We start from the raw sequence: 21,759 nt of genomic DNA, 5'->3' as shown, positions 1-21,759 counted from the left end.
TCAGATACTGAAATTGCACGTGTTTATAATGCTATGACACTTGCCTTAGAGATTGCATGTATGACCGGTCTTACGTGTTCTTTCTGTTCTTTAAGCATCAAACTTACATGTTTCCTCTCAGAGGCCCTCAGTGCTTTTGCCCCATAGAATGTCAGTGTTGATCCAGACAGAGTAATCCAAAATCTGGTCCATGACGACAACTGCAACACAGCAAGCACTGTAAATGGATATGCTGAAAACACCTCACTCACTGTCATCAGATGATGTATTTACTGACATGGTCAACCACAATTGAGGAAAACAGAGTAGCTTAAACCACAGTGAAATCAGAGACCACCTTACCCTGGGCTTCCTTCCCTCCTTCAGCAGTGTTTTTCTCCGCAAAGGTCCTTCAATAGTCACACTGCCGGCCTCGCTGCATCCATAGCAGGAGTTTGCAGCAGAGGAGCTAAACAAGTTGGAAAGTTGAGAAAGGATGCAAAAGGGGGACCTAAGCACAAAACATTATAAGCAACAGAAACTACCCCTCCGCTCCCCAGTACTCAGTTTAGTGTGTGCAGTTCACTGTTTGACACCAGGAGAAAAACAGTCACTGGGAAGCACAGTGTATTTCGGGGCAACGTGGGTGGTATATTTTTCAATTTGTGTGAATAACGGGCCACGCAGATTAAACTATAGTGTCCTGTACAGCTACAATAAAGTTTGACAGAAGAACATGTATTTACTTTGTTCAACTACGAACACTCTATTGAACAATAGACAGGCAGTCTCATTTCTCCACTGTCATCAGCCTCAACAATCTAGAATTCACTGCAGTCAAAGGTGACTCTGGATAGCTTCTGTAAAATGTATGTGATATGCGTAAAGTGGAGTGCACACATTATAGTGTGTCTACACAACAGTGTACAACAGCAGAGAGCCAAAGCCACGCCCATTCCAGTTTCCCTCATGGGACCTTATTTCAGAAAAAACTTTGTACCGTTGAACGCTCACCAAAACCCACAACTTAAACTTTAACTTAGCTGCTCCTGTATATTAGCAGCTCACAGAACTGACCGACTCTCCATTCACATAACTGAAGTTGTCAGTGTGAGCAGATTGATTGTGATTGTAATCTTTTTTAGTACCTTTTCTGTGCTGAGTGGGCGGCCATGTTGGTGTTGGTGATGTATGTTGAGTGAGAAGATGTAGTTCACTGAGCGCTTTAACACAAAACTACATTATATTTTACATTAATGACAACAAACTGCGACTTTCTTCACTTGCAAAATTATCTTTTAAATTGACAAACATCATATGTGTGATTCATGACACAATTCAACAGGATCACAAAATTATTTGTCTCTCTCCATTTACTACCATACAAAGTTTTTCAGAAATAAGGCCCCATGGGGCAAACTGGGAGGGGACGTGACTTCGGCTCTCTATGACTGTGATGCACATTCTTACATATTTAGCATGCAAGTGACAAACAATGACATTATGGTTCCCAAAGCTTCTTTTTACAGTTGAGTGAAAAAGTGAGACACAAGACGAACATAAGCCCACCACCTCTACAACGGCTACAGTTTGTAGCAGTGAAGTAAAGTAGACCAAAGTCATGATCTGATCTGATCGAAGTCACCTGTTCGTGACTTGTTAGTAACATTTTGCTGATCTTAGAGCCTTTAAGAGCCTGTAATGTTACAATGATAAATTCTATTCCTGAAGGAGGTGAACAAGGTACCGTACAGATAGCGTTGGATATCACACCCCTGCATGGCCCGTCTAAAAACACCTCTATAATGCAGATGACCTGTGGTGATGTATGCGAGGTCTCACCTGCACATTAATCTCCTTCTGTCCTCTTACAAAACAAATACAAACACCACCCAGGCCTGTACGTTTTCTGAGACTGCTCCCTCCATACCTACAGCTAACAACTCTACAGCTAATTTCTTTTTTTTTTTTTAAAGTGCTGTAAAAAACAGTCAACATCTCATTTCCAGGATCAGTGTCCCTGTTATCCTGAATAATAAACAGAAGAGACTTTCATCAGTTTTCATTAAAACTATCTTCTGCTTTTTTTTTGTACTTTGGTAAGTTGGTGGCCATTTCATTTCTAAAAGCGTTCGAAATGACACCTAATTTCCAGCATGCAGTGAGGGGATGAGGTGATATAAAACACATTAGAGTGACCCTAAGTTGTATTTGCCCATAAAGATGAGTTCATTCTCATTCAAAGTGACAAGTTCTCCCACTTCACTGTACCTGTAAACATAGCTGCGGCTCCGGGGGGAGTTGCGAAGCGGGACCCTCCAGTTGGGGCCCAGTGTTGCATACATGCGGCCCCTGTTTGTCACACATGGTCATAGTCAGTCTGAGGGGCTCACTGGATTGGACTTTTGGTTAACAGAACTGTTCAGTGTGCCTCATGTGACCGGACTGTACACCAAAGCCAATTCAAACCATTTACTGAGAGATCAAACATGATCATATTGATCGACCACAGCCGGCTTTTAGTCTGCCAATCATTGACATAAATTAATTTATTTTTATATTCTTGCTTGGACAAACATAGATATATAATATGATTAATTTGACGTAGGATGCTGGCAACATTCAAATACATTGATATTATATGCATAATGAATATGCTGGAGGCACAGATACAAACTGGTGGCACAGAATCTAGATAAAGTTTAAAGAATAAGTATGTTGATGTTCTTGTTGATATTTTTCTCATTGTCAACAAATCTCATGTACAGATCCAAACCGATCTGTATCTGATATACCTGCCTCCTCTGTGCTACAGATCTCTGTTGTCAAAAACTATTAAAAACACATCAGTGAGCCACACTGTTACACTGGCTGACATGTTCTCTTCGTTACCATGAACACACACACTAGTTTATTTTGACTCATTCTCACATACACCGTCCTGCTGCACCAAATTTCCACTTCACCGTTTCCTCCGATTTGAGAAACGTTGGATAAAAACTACAGTGAGCAGTTGTTTTATGAAACTACCGAGTCTTGTTAGGTCGTTTTAAAGGTTTTATGTCCTCAGTAGGAACCAATGTGCTTGGGGCTGACAGTTACAGTACAGACAGGCATGGTGAGTCACAAAGTATTGAGTGATGGACTAACACATTGCTGGTTTATTTTATTCATGGGATCTGTTGACTGTAAGAAAAATATGTCAGCCTCATTTTGACAGAACCATACTGTAGGTTTATGATCACTTTGAAGTGAATTTTTCTTAAATTGGTAAAAGCATGAGAAAATAATGATTTTCTTGGCCTCAGTCTGTTATCTTAATAGTTACAAAAAGAACTCTTAATGCTGTAAGTATCCTTTATCATTTCAAAGTGATTAAAACCTTTAGGGATAACATGATTATACAGTAAGGTCAAAAAGTCTGAGCCATTACTTCTTTGTTGGATTTGTTTCAAATGCAATACTTTTTTTCATTATAAATGATAATATCGGTTTTATAATTTGAGTGAAAGGTAGAATCTTTGAACAATGTCCATGAATTTCAGAATATCTAAGACCAAGAAGAAGCACCACTCCATTCTTCAGAGACATGCTCCACCCTCTGGTTTGAACTTTGTGGAGAAGGATTTATCCTGCAGCAGGTTAATGAGCCCAAACACACCTCAAACGTCCACACAACTACTGAAGACCAAAGACCAAGGAGTCCTGACTGTCCTGGACTGTCCTCCAGTCACCTGACCTCATCCACATTAAACATTTATGAGGGCAGTTGAAGACTGAGAAAGCCAAACATCCTCTGTGACATCACAAGAAGCAGTCTGTGACATCGCAAGAAGCAGCCTGTGACATCACAAGAAGCAGCCTGTGACATCACAAGAAGCAGTCTGTGACATCGCAAGAAGCAGCCTGTGACATCGCAAGAAGCAGCCTGTGACATCACAAGAGGCTTTGTGGAACACTGTCACATCATGCTGGGATAACATGAGTCAGCAGGTTTTACACTAACTTGTGGAGTCCATGCAGCTTGAGTGCATACTGTCATTAAAGCAAAAGAGGAACAAACCAAATACTAAGATATTCATGGACAAAGATTCAGCTTTTCACTCAAACTGTTAAACTGATTTTATTATTTGTAATGAAAAAAAAAAAAATTAACAAATGCAAAACAGTATTTAAAAGTATTTTGACTAGCAGTCTCAGACTCCTACACCCTACTGCATGTTAGGTAGGTAGGTAGGTTATACAGTATGTGATGATTGGCTTTTACCTTTCCATTCCAGGTGACAGCTCCTCCCCAAAAGAGCTTTCACTGCTGCCTGTTGGGAAAAAACAGCAATAATAGACAGGTTTATTCTTTGGTCTCAAGTTTATGAGAAAAAGCATCAACAGAAACTGGTTAACAGAGAAGCAGTTAACTGTTTTGTCATGAATAGAATATAAGTAACTGTTACTGTCCAAAACAGAAAGATAATTGTATCACACAGTACAGTAAATACAAACCTAATGACAGGCCATTGGACACAGATGTACTGTGTGGATCATTTCTGACTGGACTCTGAGACTCCAAGAAGCTATCATCCAGCAGGTGTCGTGCTTTCTCTATGGGAAACGTGGCACTCCTGCTCTCTGACATACCATACTGACACATCATACTGTGGACAAAGATCAACCATTAGACCACAAGTAAAAAAACACAGATGGTGGCTGTAAGATGTTGCAATGCATTCAAAACTCATGGGAAAGTTTCCATTAAAGCTCAGACTCGTCTTTTCTGTTTCTTTTCCGATCAGTTTTCATATCATATTACCCGATGATGAAATGTCTGAGATCTGAGATCATACAGATTCAACACAGACACAATGGTGGCCATTACAGCAAGCAACATAAGTGCTCAGACCGGTTTAAAAACCTTGAAGTCAAGCTTAAGCACAGTATCTAATGCATACTGTATTTAGAAGTCATCTGTATAATTGCCTATTGCATTTAAGAGCTGTGTGGAAACAACTGATGAGTACATTAGGAATGATTGCAAAATTAAAGAAAATGTAGGAGCAGGTGAATGGAGCTCCAAAACTCTGAAATGGTTCATCAGATATCAGTGGTGGAAGTACATTCACTCAAGTACTGTACGTAAGTATAGACAGTACTACAATGAACTTGAAACAACTACAATTCTTACACATTGCACCTTTAATGTGTGTTGACCTTAGATAGATATATTAATGAATTAATCTATATAGAACATGTCTGATCACTAAAACATGATGCATTCTTATTGATTAAACTATGAAATTGTAAAAACTGCATCAGTAGTAACATATCAATTATAAATCAAAACATAAATTATTCTGATGATACTTACATACTTACTAATATTTTGCATGTAGGGCGTTTACATGTGACATGAGTACATGAGTATATTTACACTGTGTTATTGCTACTTATACCTAAGTAAAGTATCTGAATACTTTTCTGATATTGATATTATATTTGTTGGACCGGTCAACAGCCTATGTACTGCAGCTGTTTGTTGCATAAGCCCACAGCTGTACTCTCATGGTGCCTGGTCCAGTGCAAGCTGCTTTTCTAATCACATGAAATATTGAGCATTAAGCATGCAAACTTTAGCTTTCACCCCACATTTTTTATTGCTACAGTGTGGTTCGACCTCACCTGAGTCATGGCATGCATACTTCAAAATATAGAGATGATGGGAAGGTATAGACGACACTATATTATACAGCCTCAGCCTCATATTTTCTCTATAGCTACAGTATGTATCAGTAATCAACTAATGCTAAGCCTGAAATGTATAAAAGAAATAAAAATAGAGAAACTATACTGCAGTGATGGTTGAGGAAGACGAAACAGGTTTACCATGGTTGTTGTAGTTGCCCATGGCCACATCTTACTTAACACTTTTAAACTTAAGAGTTTGCAGGTTGGACTTTAACATAGATTTAGTTACAGGATTTAATTCACACAAAAAAAATATATCTAACTTCAGGAAAAGGTCTGTAATACTCACTTGTTTCCCAGACTATGGCTCTTCCTGTGGTGAGAGGGAGGGGGGGTGGGGATATGAACCCCCACCGAGGCGTCAGGGCAAGTAGGCCGTCGGTTATACCTCAAAGAGGCAGATACCTCAGAGAGACCTGAAACACAGAAAACAGGTCATCACTGTTCACTGCTACAATACTGTAATCCTATCCTGAGCGTGTGTGTTTAATTACATCAGAGATGACCTATTATTGATTATGCTGTTGATTAAAAGTATCTCAATCACTGGCATATTTTTTTCCAAATCCTATTATTGTTCCCTTCAATTTTATTGTTCCAGGTTCACTTTCTTATTATAATTTCTCTTAACAGTGTTCTTACTGTTGAGATTCTGTAGTCCAGGTGGGAGAAGAGAGTAGCTGATCAAAAATGTTGCTACGATCATCATTGTTGACACTGATGTAAAAAGTCATTAACATGCAGTCAAAGCAATGAGCTTGATGAGCAGAAGCAACTGTAGAGGCGAGTTCTTCACAGGCTTTATTGCTATGGGCTGCCCCACTGTAATGGTAAAGGATGCTGAGACTGTGTGCACTCTTGTTTTTTAGAAGAAACCCAACAACACATAAGGGCACAATTTGTAATTTTCCCCGCTAGGGGTCTCTCTATCAAAGCAAAATAAAAGACGTTTGCTGAGTGGGGATGGCTGGCCAGCTCTGGAGGAGAGTCGTGTGCAGACCCAGACCCTCCGAAGGAATAAAAACCTGGATCACATTTTTATGGATTACTTTTTAACTTCTGGGAGTAAAAAATAGACTCATCTTCACTCCCGTTTATCAACCTGACTGCAGAAGAAAATGTGGCCTCCAATTTACAGCTAATGTACAGCAAAGTAATCTGGCAGTTTGGGGCAAATAAACACTTGCCAGTAACAAATAAAATACAGATGATCCCGCAGTGACTTTGCTGGTGGTGAACACACCATTTAACAACCACCATTGCTGATGAAAATGTATCTGATGTGACTTGACACAAATGTTCACAGACGAGGTAATATTTTAGTGTTTTTACATTAACTTTAGGCTCATTCAACACGTCCCTTCCTCTCTCTGACTCAGACTAGTGATAAGCTGAAATGCACCATTACCTTGAGTAAACTGAAGTGGGTTTCTCTGGATTTGAAAATTGTTGAAAACATTTGGGATAATGTCAGTACGCAACCCAACATAAGGTCCAGTCGTTTTTGGATACTTTAATACAGAAATCCATATTTACAATCACAGCTGCTGTAAGTGTTCTTGTCGTTTTAGCTAACTTCCTGTCTGTTTTGCAGCGAGCAGTCCCCTCTCTCCTCTCTATGTCACCACATGAATGCTGAGCGTTAATCGCCAGACATAGTAGCAAACAGGAGGATCCTGCTCTCTGCGTGTTCCTCTTCATGGAGTTCTGTGTCCTGATTGGATAAAGTGGGCAGGGATACCTGAACATTTCTTCTCTTTTTTACTGAATGAGCAGGGGGGAGGAGAGACATGTTACGGACCAAACTCTATAACAGTGTTTACAGTTAGAATATAGAGCTATTTAACATTTATTCTAATAAAAATATATCACTTACAGCAGCTTTAATATTACCCTTCACTGATGCTAGACAAAAACAACAAAGCACTGTGCTCTTTCTTTAGTATAGAACATTATATATCAGATAGTAAACCGAAAATGATTCCAAGAAGGCGATGCATTGACAATACAAACAAGTTTTGTTGTAGAACCAGACTGCTGTTTTACAGTCCATGTCACGGGGATAGTACTGTATAGTAGATTTAAACAGGACACTGTGGATCAGCTCTTCTTTAAAATGTTTTCCAGCAAATCCACGAGATGGAGCCACTGAGACACAAATCAAGTCTCTACATAAAAATCATTGTTTACATCAGGGACCACTGCCCTCAACTACTGTAATGACTGTCTACATGTTCTACAGTATGTGTGCATCTGTAATAGGGCTGCCCTTTATAATCCTATCATCAGTAAAGCCACAGCTCTGCCTCTGGCAGGACTGTGTTGGATTGGTGAATCGATGCAGTGTTATCATGTGCGTTATGTGCCAGTGGAACCTCTGAGTCACTCTCTCTTCCTTCTCACTGAAAACCCACTGGGGCCATTCAGTCCTCTAGAAGTGACCAGTTCGGACCCAGCAGGGCAGTCTGTGCGCAGAAAGCTCAGCTTGGAATACTTCGGACTCGTATTAAGTTAATTTGTGGTATTAAGTACAATTAGCCTTAAGAGCCTCGTGAAAAGTAGGAACTGCTGCATTAGAAAAAGTTCAAACACTGCAGACGACATACAGACAGCTGTATGTGAAGGAAACAGATATGCTCCGACTGATGATGTAATACAGAATTTCTTAAAATTAGAATCTTTTCTCAAAACAAGAGGAAAATGTTTCCTCATCTGCAATTTTGGAATCATGAAAAATAATGTGGTGAAGTTAGAATTAACTGAATCCACATAATGTAGCAGGATAATGTGATCCCTCTGGGATAAAGGCTGACTTAATGTTCTTCCATTAGCTTGTAAAGAAACAACGTTTGGGTTGCTGCAGGGATTTTCACCTATGAGGCCAAGAGGTAAAAAAAAATCATTCTGTGGTGATGTTGTACAAATGTTCAAACTTTTAAAAAATGTTGAGCAAAGAGTGAGCAAAGAGCTAAACTAAGCTAAGATTAAGACACCATGTGGAAAATGTGAATAACTATCCCACAAGTTTTATTTATAGACAAGTGAAGTGAGGTTTTAACGTTCCATTTTTACTTCAAGCAAAATACCCAGACTCACTACCCAGGTCTGTGGGTTCGTCAGCAGAATTACACAAAAACTACCAAACAGACTTTTGTGAAAGAAGATGTAGGATGGGTTTCAGCCCAGAATAGACTCCATTGACTTTTGGTGTGGATCTGGAAAAAGGGACGGATAAGGAATTTTTACCACTTCCCCCATGGAACCGAAGGCAGAGTGTGATTTATTTCTGCATATTTACGCATTTCTTGTAGAAACGGTCAGGTAAGGAGGGACTTGTCATTGATACTTATGCTGTTTATAGTAGCCAATAGATGCAATCAGAAAGCATTGTCTCCATATATATGATCCAGGTTCCCACATATCAGTGAACTAGTGTTTTTGTACAGTAATCAGTGAAACACAGCAGAGTCTTTCTGACATGAAATCAGAGCTCTGTGCCACTCTCACTGCTTTAAGTTGAAGACTGATTGACGGGTGGATGGCATGATATTTTTGGCCTGGTTCAAGCTAACGTAAGCACAGGAGACATTTTGTTTTACAGGATGAAAACTTGAGTGGATTTTGATATGAAAATACAAAAAATTGACTTTCTGTCAATAGTCCAGAGGATATGCGAAAAAATCGTTCACCTTTTCATTAAAGCATGAAACTTGGTACAATTGTACAGTTTTGGGCCCTGAACATTTTCAGAGATGGAGCCATCACAAACACGCCACGTGGCGGCTATGGCAGCTGTTTTACTTTCCACCATAACTGAATTATGTACCATATATTACATCATAAATTGTTCAGGTGAAGGGATAATGGTGAAAGCAACTACAAACAGCTTTTGTTTAATATTGTTAATACTGTTTTTAGTTTTTAAACACCTGCAATGAGGTAATATATCTTTTTGGGGCCATGAAAGACTGATATATATGCGTGCAGAATATGATAGTGAAACCGTTTCTTGAGCTGGGCCATCTATGAGCCTGTGGCATCCCGCTCTCCTTTCCTCCCTTAAGGTACCCCCCTCTAAACTGGAGCTGTGTTGGATGGCTTCCGCAGGTTTTTAAACGCACCTCCTCCCTCAATGTCTCATTGATTTAGGCCCTTGACATCTTTGGGGGGCTAAACAGTCACACCAGAACAAGGAATGTACTACAATAAATATGGTATAGTTCACTTTTTATACCAAACTCACTTCTCTAATGTCATCTGTTCCACTGCACCATTCAAGTCACAGCAGCTGTGATCCCATTGCAAGATGGTCTCCAGTTTTACCAAACCTAATTTTTAACTCAGCCACACACCTGCCACACGCAACTTGCTAAGGTCGCCTTTGGGGACAGTGGTAGCCCAATCCACAGACCGCCAGCGCTTGCCCCTCCCTCATTGCCACCACTGAGGTGCCCTTGAGCAAGGCCCTTAACCCCAACTGCTCCAGTGGCCAGCAGATCAGCTTGTGGTTGTACTGAACAGCTTTCAGGTGTGAATGGGTAACTGTGTGAATGTGATCAGGGCGTCCCCTGAATAAGAGAGCATTGCTCTCTGTGAAACTGCCCTAAATAAATTAAGTTTAAAAAATCTATATATTGAATATTGTTCTACTCTTTACAGTCACTGTAATAAAAGGATTCAGCTTTAAAACTCTTCACAACTTGAATGCAACCGACATGATATTACAAAGTCTCTCCTAGTTTCTCAGATACTGTCATTTCCTTCTTATAATGCCACTGAATTCAACATTAACTGTTCACCTGAAACAACTGTACAGAACTGCAAAAACCTACGCAGTGGCAGAGGAGAAAGAGAGAGTCAGACATCAGCAGCGGTTAAAACCGGCATGTAGAGCCGGAATAATTTCACATCTTACTCTGTGAATTGAAGATTTATTTGGACTAAACCAGAGACGATATCTTACATGTTTCTCCTTACCAGTGGGAAGGCTTAAACAGATATACAGTAGGACTGTCAGGTTCAGAAAAGCTGGGAAAAACAGGAAAGCTGTGACATAACAACAGACACTGGACATGTCCTCACACCCCCTTTAAAAAGTCATATTCCAGATGATGGATGTTAGCTCTTCTCTGAGCACATGTGAGTGCTTACTCAGCTACTTGAATTGCTGCAAAGACATAATAAAACAGCTTGGATGAATTAGCCACGTTTAAAAAAAATCAGTCACGAGAGGCTCAGTCACAAGCTTCCCGAAATAGATGATTTATGGAACATAATCATACAAATGAGATAATAATCTCAGGATGATCACATCTGAAGTCACGTACAGCTCCATCATCATACAGCTTTGTCCCTGCTTACACACAGTGATATATGAACTGGGTGAATGCATCATGTCACGTGGGATTTCTCGTGTTTTGGTCCTTGCACATGTTCAGCTCAGTCCACCATGCCACTCGTACATGGAGAGAGTGAGTAAACCAAATTCTTCTGTTTGGCAGTGTGTGAAGTGCATGACACTTGTTTATGTTGAATGAGCCAACAAGCCAGTGGACACAGCCAAAACAGCCGTTTTCTGCCATGTTACATAACTACAAATGATCATCTGACCAGTAAGACGAGAACGCCATCTGCAGTTGTTCGGACACTCCCGATCCCTGACAACAGATCACTAAAGTCAGAAGAGTTCATCCAGAACAACAGGTTCCCCTTCATCTAGAAACACTAAATAGTAACTCAAAAGGTGAAAAGGAAATAACTAACATCATATATATGTTCACATCTGCAGAAGGAATCAAAATGTTTCGAGTTTCAGTCCATTGGCTGAAAACAAATGTAGGAATGCTGTTTCTGCTTGAGTTTTAAGTGTTTGCTTAAGTGAACATTAAAAGCACAAGTTTGGATGAATAGATATTTTTTCACTGAGCAGTATTCCTCTACTCTGATCTGAACCAACCTGAACCAACCTGAAGTACCCTGAGTTCTGACTAACAAGCAACATAAAAATCCCCCCCAAAATAGAGCCATCTGTTTGATGGTACTTCTGGGCGGTACACAGGAGTGTATGATGGGCTGTACAAGCCATAATTCATACTGGCCTTCTATATACACACTACATGCACCCTTTCTACATAGTTCTCAGGCTAAATAGATCTTTATAGGTCAATCAATCATTAATGAATCAATCAACCTTTATTTGTATAGCGAAAATTCACAACGAAAGTCATCTCATGATCAAATTCAGCAGGTCCAAAACATACCCCTTGGGATAGATAGGGGGAGCAGCAGGAGAGATGGGGGAGGGGCTGTACAGCATCCACAGCAGTAGTAACAGCTTTACTAATTGAGATATGAGTATTAATAATAAAAAAAAGGATAATAAAAACAATAATAAAAATAGGTCAAATCTCTGTCTGTTAGGATTAAAAACATAATCTGTAAAATTTCTGAATTAAAGGGGCACTACATAGTTTTAGAAGAGATTCAAACAGAATTTTAATATTTACAATATTAATTAGGTAATAATACAAACTCAGCAATAATTATTTATTTATTTTTTATAGGTGGTCCCAGAACACTGTTTGAAGCTAGAAAGGTGGCAGGGTCCGCCACATATGAACAAAGTAAAACAGTATAAACTGTGTTGTCCTTTAAGGTCAGTTTGTTTATTCAGTTTATTCAGTCATGGAAACAAAGAGAGTTTGATTATTTAGTTTGTTTAGGCAGAAAAAAAAAATTAGCCAATGAAGATCTTTCTCTTCTCATTAACATATCTTCACCAAAACTACAGAGTGCTCCTTTAAACTAAAACTGACTAGACTTTTGTTATATACTTTACTTACATAATCCCAAATGTATCCAGCAATGTTCAAACCCCGCACAAGTTTACTACAGGTAACATTGCAAGTGTTACATTTGGTCGGCCATCACTTCTTCCGAGATAGGGGATGCAGCAAAAGAAACTACTTCATCACCAGTGAAGCAACTTTTGGCCACAGGATCATTTGTGTTTATTGTCATTTTTGCACTATTGTTTATTCACAACAGCCAGATTACTTTACTGTGCATTAGCCTTAAACTAGTGAGAGATGGCACAAACTGAGGGTGTGTGTGTGTGTGTGTGTGTGTGTGTGTGTGTGTGTGTGTGTGTGTGTTTAAATTCAGGTCAACTTTCACTGAAAGTGACTGTCTCTCCTCTCTGTAACGTTACCTTCATGAAGTAAAGTAAATTTCCCCTCCAGCTCCAGTCAGCAGTCAACACTACAGAACATAAACACCGAACAATGGAGGTCAACTCCGTGGATCACTGCTGCAGTCAGGTTGATAACAGGAGTGAAGATACATCCACTTTTTAATCCCAAAAGTTAAAAAGTCATCTCTGAGCTCCCCTTCTGTCGGTGAACGGCTCTGGATCAGAGCAGAATCTGATGTGACTCTGGTGTTTATTTCTCCAGAAGGTCTGGATCTGCTCCTGACACTCTCTTCCCCAGCTGGCCTAGCCCTCCCCAGCGGCAGACATTACCTATTGTGCATTTAAAGTCCTCAAATGCAATCATTTCTCAATGAGCATAGACACATATTCTAGTCCTGGATCACAGTACAATGACAACAGATATTCTACGTCAAATTCATGCCATGTCACCACTGAACTACTTAATTGGTGGAGGGATTAGAACTCAGTATATATAGTACATAGTACCTATAGTACCTGTATATAATAAATGTTAGTTAAATTGTGTGTTTTCATCTTTGTCTTTAAATAAAAGACTTTTGAACCTTCATGCTGTCTATTTAATATTGTACAAGAGTGAATGTTGCCAAACTCTACTCTGTCAAGGATTCCAAAATCCTTCGACTATTACTAGCTGTTATGGTAAATTTGGTTGTAGTTATCAAGTTAATTATTAATCAGAGTTACAAACTGACAGTTTAGTACATTTTTCTGAGACTGATTTGGTGACTTGACTATCTTTTCCCTTCTTCAAGGGTGGTGCCCTGAGGTGATCTAATGTAAATTGGATCTTATTATTTATCATTATTAATAATTATCCCTGATAATCAAATTTAACCCAAAATTCCCTATTAATGTTGCATGAAGCACTACACAGGAAATGTTTAATACATTACAGGCTGGTGTGTCATAATGAGAAAAATATGTCTTTCTGAGAAAAAGAAATCTTGCGCTGAGAAGATTCTTTTGTCATTGTGACAGAAAGCAAACGTTCACCCTCAGGCGACGTGGTGTTTCCAGCCAAACATTTCCATGTAATAGCTCAGACACATGCTTCCTTCCAAAATGATTTACTAATGAGTGACTACAGCACGTTACACTCTTGGCACAGAAAGGTACTTTTTTTAATTAACATGCAGTAAAATCGAAACCTTTCCTTCCCTTAGAGTACAATCCCCTCCAGTCAGTCCAGTGACAAGCAATTCAAGATTAATACAAAGAAATGGTGTGAATTGTAGTTCTGAAATAATGTGTGAAAAGTGGAAGAGAGAAACAGAGAGAAAGAATAGCAGTGACTATGGTAACCACCACAAACAAGTCCCACCATGTGGTTGGCCAGCCTGTGAGACATGAGTCTATGGAAAAAGATCAATGTTTCTGGTCCCTGAGGACGCTGATGTGGAATGGCTGACACGCTGGTGCTGTTTGACTGCAATTAGTGGCATCATTTATTTGCTCATGGGTCATTTTAGTCAGGGTTAATCTCTACACAACTTTAAACTCAAGCAAAGAATTAATTGGCCAAACCGGCTATGAATCATACGAGTTGATTTATCTAAAAGTAAAGCTATTGTATTGTAGTTTCAGTCAGTCTGGTTCCCTCATTATTGTTTGCATTGATTTATGAATCCACAGCATGTCAAACTTAGAACACAAAACAACTATTTATTCACTTGTCTGTGGGTTTCCTGTCTGCCAGGCTGATTAATCATTATAAAACAAACTAAACTGGATAAAAACAGACTTGTAATGTAATCACCTTCATTGGCCCTCAACAACTTTTGAGGAGCAATGAGGGGCATTTGGTGAATGGGAATTTTATGGCAAACACATTTAATGACTATATACAAACTGAGGAGGTTTACATGAAAATAAGTGAACTCCATCTTGACCCAATTAGAGTAACACTCCATTTGTACAGCTATTCCAGAAACTGCGGGTTGGTGTTTTCATCAGGGCTGCAACTGCTGATCCCCATGATTTATTTTAAATGAAAGTTCAAGGCTCATTTATTTGTCATACTACAACACAGAGTTGTACACCAAAATGCATACTGTAATCCCTTTATCGCACACAAGAAAATTTTTTATGGTGGAGTGCAGAGGATGAGTTGAGAAGTCTCACAGTCTGAGGAATGAAGCTGCAACTGAGGGATTACTAGAAAAAAGAAATCTAAACTAATCCCACAATGTGAGTAAATGGTGTGATCCAAATTATAATCAACCCATATTAGGAGTCAGTGCGTAAGGATAAGAGAGAGAGTAAGAGTTCCATGATGAGATTATATATATATAATCCCTCCAGCGAGTACTGGGTCTGCCCGGGTGTCTTCTACCAGATGGTCCTGCCAGGAAAACCTCCAAGGGTAGGTGCCCAGGAGGCATCCTAGTCAGATGCCTGATCCACATCACCTGGCTCCTTTCAGCACAAAGGACCAGCAGCTTTACTCCAAGCTCCTCCCCCTACTGTATCTCTACGGCTGAGTCCAGCCATCGTATGGAGGAAACTTATCCTGGCTGCTTGTATCTGCAATCTCATTCTTTCGGTCACTACCCACAGCTCATGACCATAGGTGAGGGTCAGAACATATATGGATTGGTAAATTGAAATTATGCTCCTGATCATGCTTAAGGCCCTCACTGACACATATGTAGATGAAAGCATAGCTCACACTTAGATAGCCACAGAGCTTCATGTTCCCTTTGATGTGGCTCTGGGTTCACCCCTCTTTATTATCCTGACCTACATCAAACTCTTGGCTTGTTCATGCTGCATTACATCATATCAGCCCACTCAACATGAACCCCTCCGAACCCCAGCAAACACAATAAAAGGAAAATAAAGGAAGTGGACTGGCCCTGTGCAACATGTCCTCATGGAACTTTTTGCTCCCACTGCACTGGCCCATCTGTACACTTTACAATGCAGGAAAAAAAGTGGTTTGTCTCCATGCAGCTTTCAGAGTGTGTTCATAAAGCGTTGTCACCTCCACAATGACTTCAGAGGACACAGAGAGGTGAGGGAGGATGGAAGATAAGCAGGAAATGATGGATGTTTGTGTAGTCCACTCAGGGCAGCCAGCTAGCTCGCTGTTCCAACCCAATCAAAATATAATTAATCAACTGTCAGTACAGAAACCTGATGTGACTACCTCAACCTGCAGCAAGCTGCGAGTGATCGCTTCTCATTCTGCTCTGGCCTAAACACTTTGGTCACACAAACTGCATGTTATTTATCTAACAGATCTCTAACTTACGCTCATAAAGGAAGAGTCATGCAATAAATAAACAGGCTCTCTTTTGTGCACTAGATCATAGTACCTTAATCTGTCTTCCAGAGACATTACTGGAGTTGCACACAGTGGTCTTTGGTGCTTTATCTCTGTCCTCTCAAACAGTTTTCTCTTGGTACTGTAAATTCACATAATCTACCGTCTCTCTGAATTGTGAACTACCCCAAGGCTCTGTTCTAGGTCCCCTTCTATTCACGCTACATGTCAAATAATACAGAATTATAACTTTGACGCTTTGCTGACCATATGCTACTTTGTGTATCTGTAATATCAGGAATAGATTATATCTTCTTTTTTTTCTCAATCTGTAAAAAACCCAGTGTAAAAACTACAGGTTGGAGTTTTATAGGTGAACATGATCTGGTCTTTTTCTTGGTCAGACACAGTGATGTCCAGCTTGTTGTCACTAAAAGGTTGAAGAGCGACCAGTAGCCACTCCAGGAACTCAGTATGCCTGCCTACAAATAGTTATAGCATGTAACTACTGTACCTGTAAAAACGTTTTGGACAGAGTCAAGGCTAGCAAATAATATACTTCAGTTATCCCAAGGGAAAATATTGTGCAATTAAAGTAAAGAGTACACATATAGAATATAACATTTCAGTGAGCAAATACAGTAAGTACTGTATACACAATGCCGAAAAAAAGGCAGGTTAAAACATAGCTGGGTTTCCCCACTTGCAGTCTTTATGTCATGCTAAGCTAAGCTAATCGGCTATTGACATCTGTTCCACGGCAAGAAAGCAATAAAGTGTGTTTACCCAAAGCATCTATTTCTTTAAACCATCATACTGTATTACTTTAACACAACAAACATTAACTGCTCCTTACAACTGCCATCAAAATTATGTATTTAAATAATGAAAACTATGATCAGTTTTCCACTATTCAACATCTTTGTATATGCATTAATATGTAACCATACGTAAAGATACAGATTTACTGTCTGAAAACTGTTTGTTTTGTTCTTCTGACAAATACAAAGAAATAATAATAACATTTATTTAATCTAATAATCCTAATGAAAATGAAATAACTAAAATAAACACTTGGTATGCAATATAGTGCAATATAGCAATGCCATTGGAGGACTATAAGGAGCTATAAGGAGCTCTACAACATGTGTGTCTTACCTGCCAGGTCTTCTTTAGAGGAAGCAATGCGAGGGGAACTATTGCCAGGTTCAATCTTCAGAGACAGCCTGCAACACAAATGATTACCATCAGACACACCCAGGATAATTAACCAAAAATCTAACTGAGCATTACTCAATTAAGTGATGAGGCTTCAAACTCTTTCATCGTCTGCTGATGTAAAAGGTGAGTTGAGAAATACAGGCACATGGCTTAGTAACTTGGATCTAAACGAAACACAGCTATGAAGTATACTGTACTGCATGCTGACAGTTTTAGGCTGAAACAAACTTTGATTTACTTCAAGTTTGTATTCTTACTTTTTATTCATGCAGCTACAGTGATTCTGTGTTGGACACATAATTGAGTGACTGACCCACCTGTAGACACAGGCAGAGAACTGAAGACTGCAGCCTATGAATATATTGTGTAAGTGATAAAAGAACTTATTTGGAAAATGTAAATCCTGTACCTAAGTAAAAGTACCAATACCACACTGTGAAAATACTGCACTACAAAAAAGAATCCTGCATGCAAAATGTTGGTAAAAATGTCAGTATGAGTCAGTACAAGTATGAAGTGCTTCACTATTATATCTAATGTTTGTGGATTAATATTACTGCTGCATGAATGTGTATATGTCATTTTACTACTGTAGATGTTTATGGTTGAGCTCATTTAACTACTTTATACATTGTTGGCTTGTGTAATCTACAGTACTGCATCATTTTCAATAAGATCCTCATATGTTTGTAGCAGGGCTGTCCTGTGAGAACCATGTATCTCCAAAAAGTCAGGAAAACAGCCTGTTTTCAGAATTGTTTGAAAAATAAAAGAACAGTCAACCCTTCATTTTATCAGAAACATTCAAAATCTGGAGATACAGTACACATTTTCACTTGACAATATGAAAAATTGTATTCTGAAAAGTAACTAGTACCTACAGCTGTCAGACACATGCAGTTGAGTAACAAGTACAACATTTGCCTCTAAGATGAAGTGGAGTAGAAGCATAAACTTTATTGAAAATAAAGGAAAGTACCAGTACCTCAAATTTATACTTCAGTACTGTGCTTTGGCAAATGTGACCTTAGAGTTGAGATCATTTTCTCTCAGTACAGTAGGTACAATTTTGTAATCACCAGAGCCCAACTGAGCTGCTGGTGAATGCTGCCCTGCCAGTTGATCAGGCTACATCCTCACATCTTTGGGAGTTTGGACTTCAAACTCCAAAGCACTAACTTGGCGACTCTGTATTGGCTCAGATATTATAAGTTTCTCCCACTGTCTGCACAGGCTCATTCTGTACAACCAGCACAAGGAATAGTCCCAATTAATTCTGTTCCTTGGTAAATGGGATGCTGCCACTCATCTCTTCATTTGGAAAGTATTTAGTGAAACACAGTGGTGGAAGAAACTGTAAGTAAAAAAGGCATTCATTAGTGAGAGTGAGTTTGGTTGTGTTTATGAATGACTGTTTAAAGTGCTGGCAGAAAGAACAAGCCCTGAACACTTCAAATACAGTCTATCAACATGATAAACACTTTCCAGATCTGTACGACACACAGATTTCATTAATTTACTGACTAAACTATTAGAAACATTCAATGTCTAAATAACTGCTTTTCTAAGCATGGACTAGTTTGTTTTTTTTTCTTCAAGATTTTCTTTAGTATATTTTATAGTTCTGCTATAGTTTTTAGTTTACATGTTTCAAATTTCTTTTAAATTTTCGGTGGACGACGGCTGAAATCACAACAGCAAATCTGAATCACGTCAAGTTAAAAAAACACAACAGCAAGTCAGAAAACGCAACAGCATGTCAGAAAACACAACAGCAAGTCAGAAAACGCAACAGCATGTCAGAAAACACAACAGCAAGTCAGAAAACACAACAGCATGTCAGAAAACACAACAGCATGTCAGAAAACACAACAGCAAGTCAGAAAACAATTGCAGGAGAGAAAACACAATAGCAAGTTGGAAACCACAATTGGAAATTCCAAAAACACAACGACATTAACCAGAAATCACATCAGAATTTTGTCAACCGGAAAGGGCGGGACTTTTACTTGTTGAATCTGATTGGGCAGATCAGTGTCAATAACAGTGGGAAATGCATGGATGTCCATGCTGACAACAATATTGTTGAAAAATAATAATAGAGTTTAAAAATGAAACTCTGTTGTTGAAACAGAGTAGATGAAATTACATGGAGTGTTCCCTTTAAAAAAAAATCATGTAATCACAATCTCCTTGTCATTGGATGCACATTTCTCTTCCTGTATGCCTGAAGCATCTTCCTGGTGACTTTCCTCACCAGCATTATGTTAGTTGTTGTTATTGCTGCAGGCTATTTTGTATCTTCATTTGTACATTCATCCAGGGGCCTCATTTGCTGAATCTTGTTGCTCAAAATAATATGAATGTTTCATGTGTGGATTTATTGCTTATATTAATAACATCAGACCAGACAGCCTCTCTGACTAAAACAAGACTTAATTTGTTTCCTTTGACTAAGACAAGACTAACATTAACGAGTTTTTGACTAAAATGGACTATAAAAAATAAAATAATAAATAAAAAGGACAGGGTTGACCAAATATGACTAAAACTAAGATGGACTTGAGTGAGGAGCACGCTGGACTGCATCTCCCAGTCAGCACTAGTGAAGTGACAGGTGAGCTAGTTGTGATGTTACTTCTATTTGTGCGGGCTGTACAGTCAGAGCTAGTTATCTGCCTTGGCTAGACTTTTACTCCTCTTCTCCTCAAAGTGTTTTTCAAAGTGATCACACTTAATAGCATAATGTACTAGTAGAGGTGTAACTGTGACCATGAGGAAGTTTTCCATTGAATTTCAAAATTAATCAACACCCAATATAACCTGGAAGAACAAATGAGCAGAACAGAGCACATCAGAATCCAAACCTAAATTATATGAAATGTATTGTTATTATGTCTGCCTGTCTGAACCATGTGTGTGCCAATCCTTAGGTGAAAATGCTGAAGATGATGTGTAAGTTTGAAGGTTACATAATTGTGGCTGGACCAGTTCAAGACAACCTCAGGGTCACCACAGGATTTTTTCCCTTCAAGCCACAGTCTGACAGAAACGTGGAGGTCTTTGGGAGGGTGGTCAGGGCACCAGTAAGAATGAGGCAGACTAAAAATATGTGCTGGTCTAAACTCCATGCAATTTGTTGCCACTGTTCGATTTTTAGCATCACTCCCCTATGGATGGCAATGAATGTCTGTCTGCTGGTCCACCACTGCTGGTCTGGACTGAAATATCTCTACAAAGAATTGCCATCAAATTTGGTATCCATGGATGAATCCTACCTTGGGAAGTCTCTGACTTTAACTAGTCCCACCATGAGGATGACATTTGTGGCTTTGAGTGAAATGCTCCAACAACTGGATGGATTGCCTTAAAATAGGAAAGACATGCAAGGCTCCCCTCAGAATATACACCAATTAGCCACAACATTAAAAACCACTGTCAGGTGAAGAAAATAATATTGATCATTTTGTTACAATACAAAGTTCTACTGAGAAACCTTGGGTCCTGGCATTCATGTGGTTGTCACTTACCAGAAATCACATGCCCAAACACTGTTACAGACCAAGTACACCCCCTCATGGCAGCGGCACTCCCTGATGGCAGTGGCCATCAATGAGTTAGCAATGAGCCCTGAAAATTCACAAAAAAACGCTCTGGAATGACCCGAGGAGCATGAAAATGAGCTCATGGGATCAACGTGGCCTCCGAATTACCCAGATCCCAATCTAATTGAACATCCATGGGATACGCCAGAATTAGTCCAATCCATAGAGTCCCCACCTTGCAACCCAAAGGACTCAAAGGATCCAACGCCCTGGTGCGAGACAATACAGGACACTCACAGAGGTCCTGTGGCTTGGACTTGATGGGTCAGAGCCAAGTTGGATCCACGGTGGGGCCTTCATGGATCAGACTTTTTCTGGAATGTCCGACAGATGCTCTGTCGATTTGGGATCTTGGAAATTTGGGACGGGAGGACAGGGCGCTGCCTTGAGTTTATTGTCACGTTTCCCCGGCCATTCCAGAGCAAATTTTGGTATGGTAGGCTGCATTGTCCTGCCTGGGGGTGTCACTACTATCAGGGAGTGTTGTTGCCGTTAGGGGGTGGTCTGCAACAGTGTTTAGTTGGGTAGTGCAGAACACTGCATTGTAACAAGATGATTAATGTTATTCACTGTTAATCCTTTTAATGATGTGGCTGATCGGTGTTGTAATGAGTTTGGTGAAAGCTCCTTATCACTCCAAAAGATGCCTGACAATCACCAGTTTTCTTCAGTATCAACATTTTCCATTGATAGTTGTCTGTACATGTACATCCATG

General features: G+C 39.5%; 1 protein-coding gene across 1 annotated transcript in view; it reads right to left on the bottom strand.

Moving 5' to 3' along the window:
• LOC311275224 (ras-specific guanine nucleotide-releasing factor RalGPS1) overlaps positions 1 to 21,759 on the bottom strand; it is a gene marked incomplete at its 5' end in the record, with an annotated part of 108,821 nt that overhangs the window by 8,488 nt on the left and 78,574 nt on the right. The window contains 7 exon segments of the mRNA XM_084383571.1: positions 108 to 200; positions 343 to 448; positions 2,251 to 2,331; positions 4,247 to 4,295; positions 4,480 to 4,631; positions 6,008 to 6,134; positions 17,376 to 17,443. Coding sequence (XP_084239697.1) covers positions 108 to 200; positions 343 to 448; positions 2,251 to 2,331; positions 4,247 to 4,295; positions 4,480 to 4,631; positions 6,008 to 6,134; positions 17,376 to 17,443 — 676 coding nt within the window.

The sequence above is a fragment of the Pagrus pagrus genome (assembly GCF_965226575.1).
Source record: "Pagrus pagrus genome assembly, chromosome: 19".
Classification (NCBI taxonomy): domain Eukaryota; kingdom Metazoa; phylum Chordata; class Actinopteri; order Spariformes; family Sparidae; genus Pagrus; species Pagrus pagrus.
Note: the sequence above shows the minus strand (reverse complement) of the source record. Positions and strands in the feature narration are given on the sequence as shown.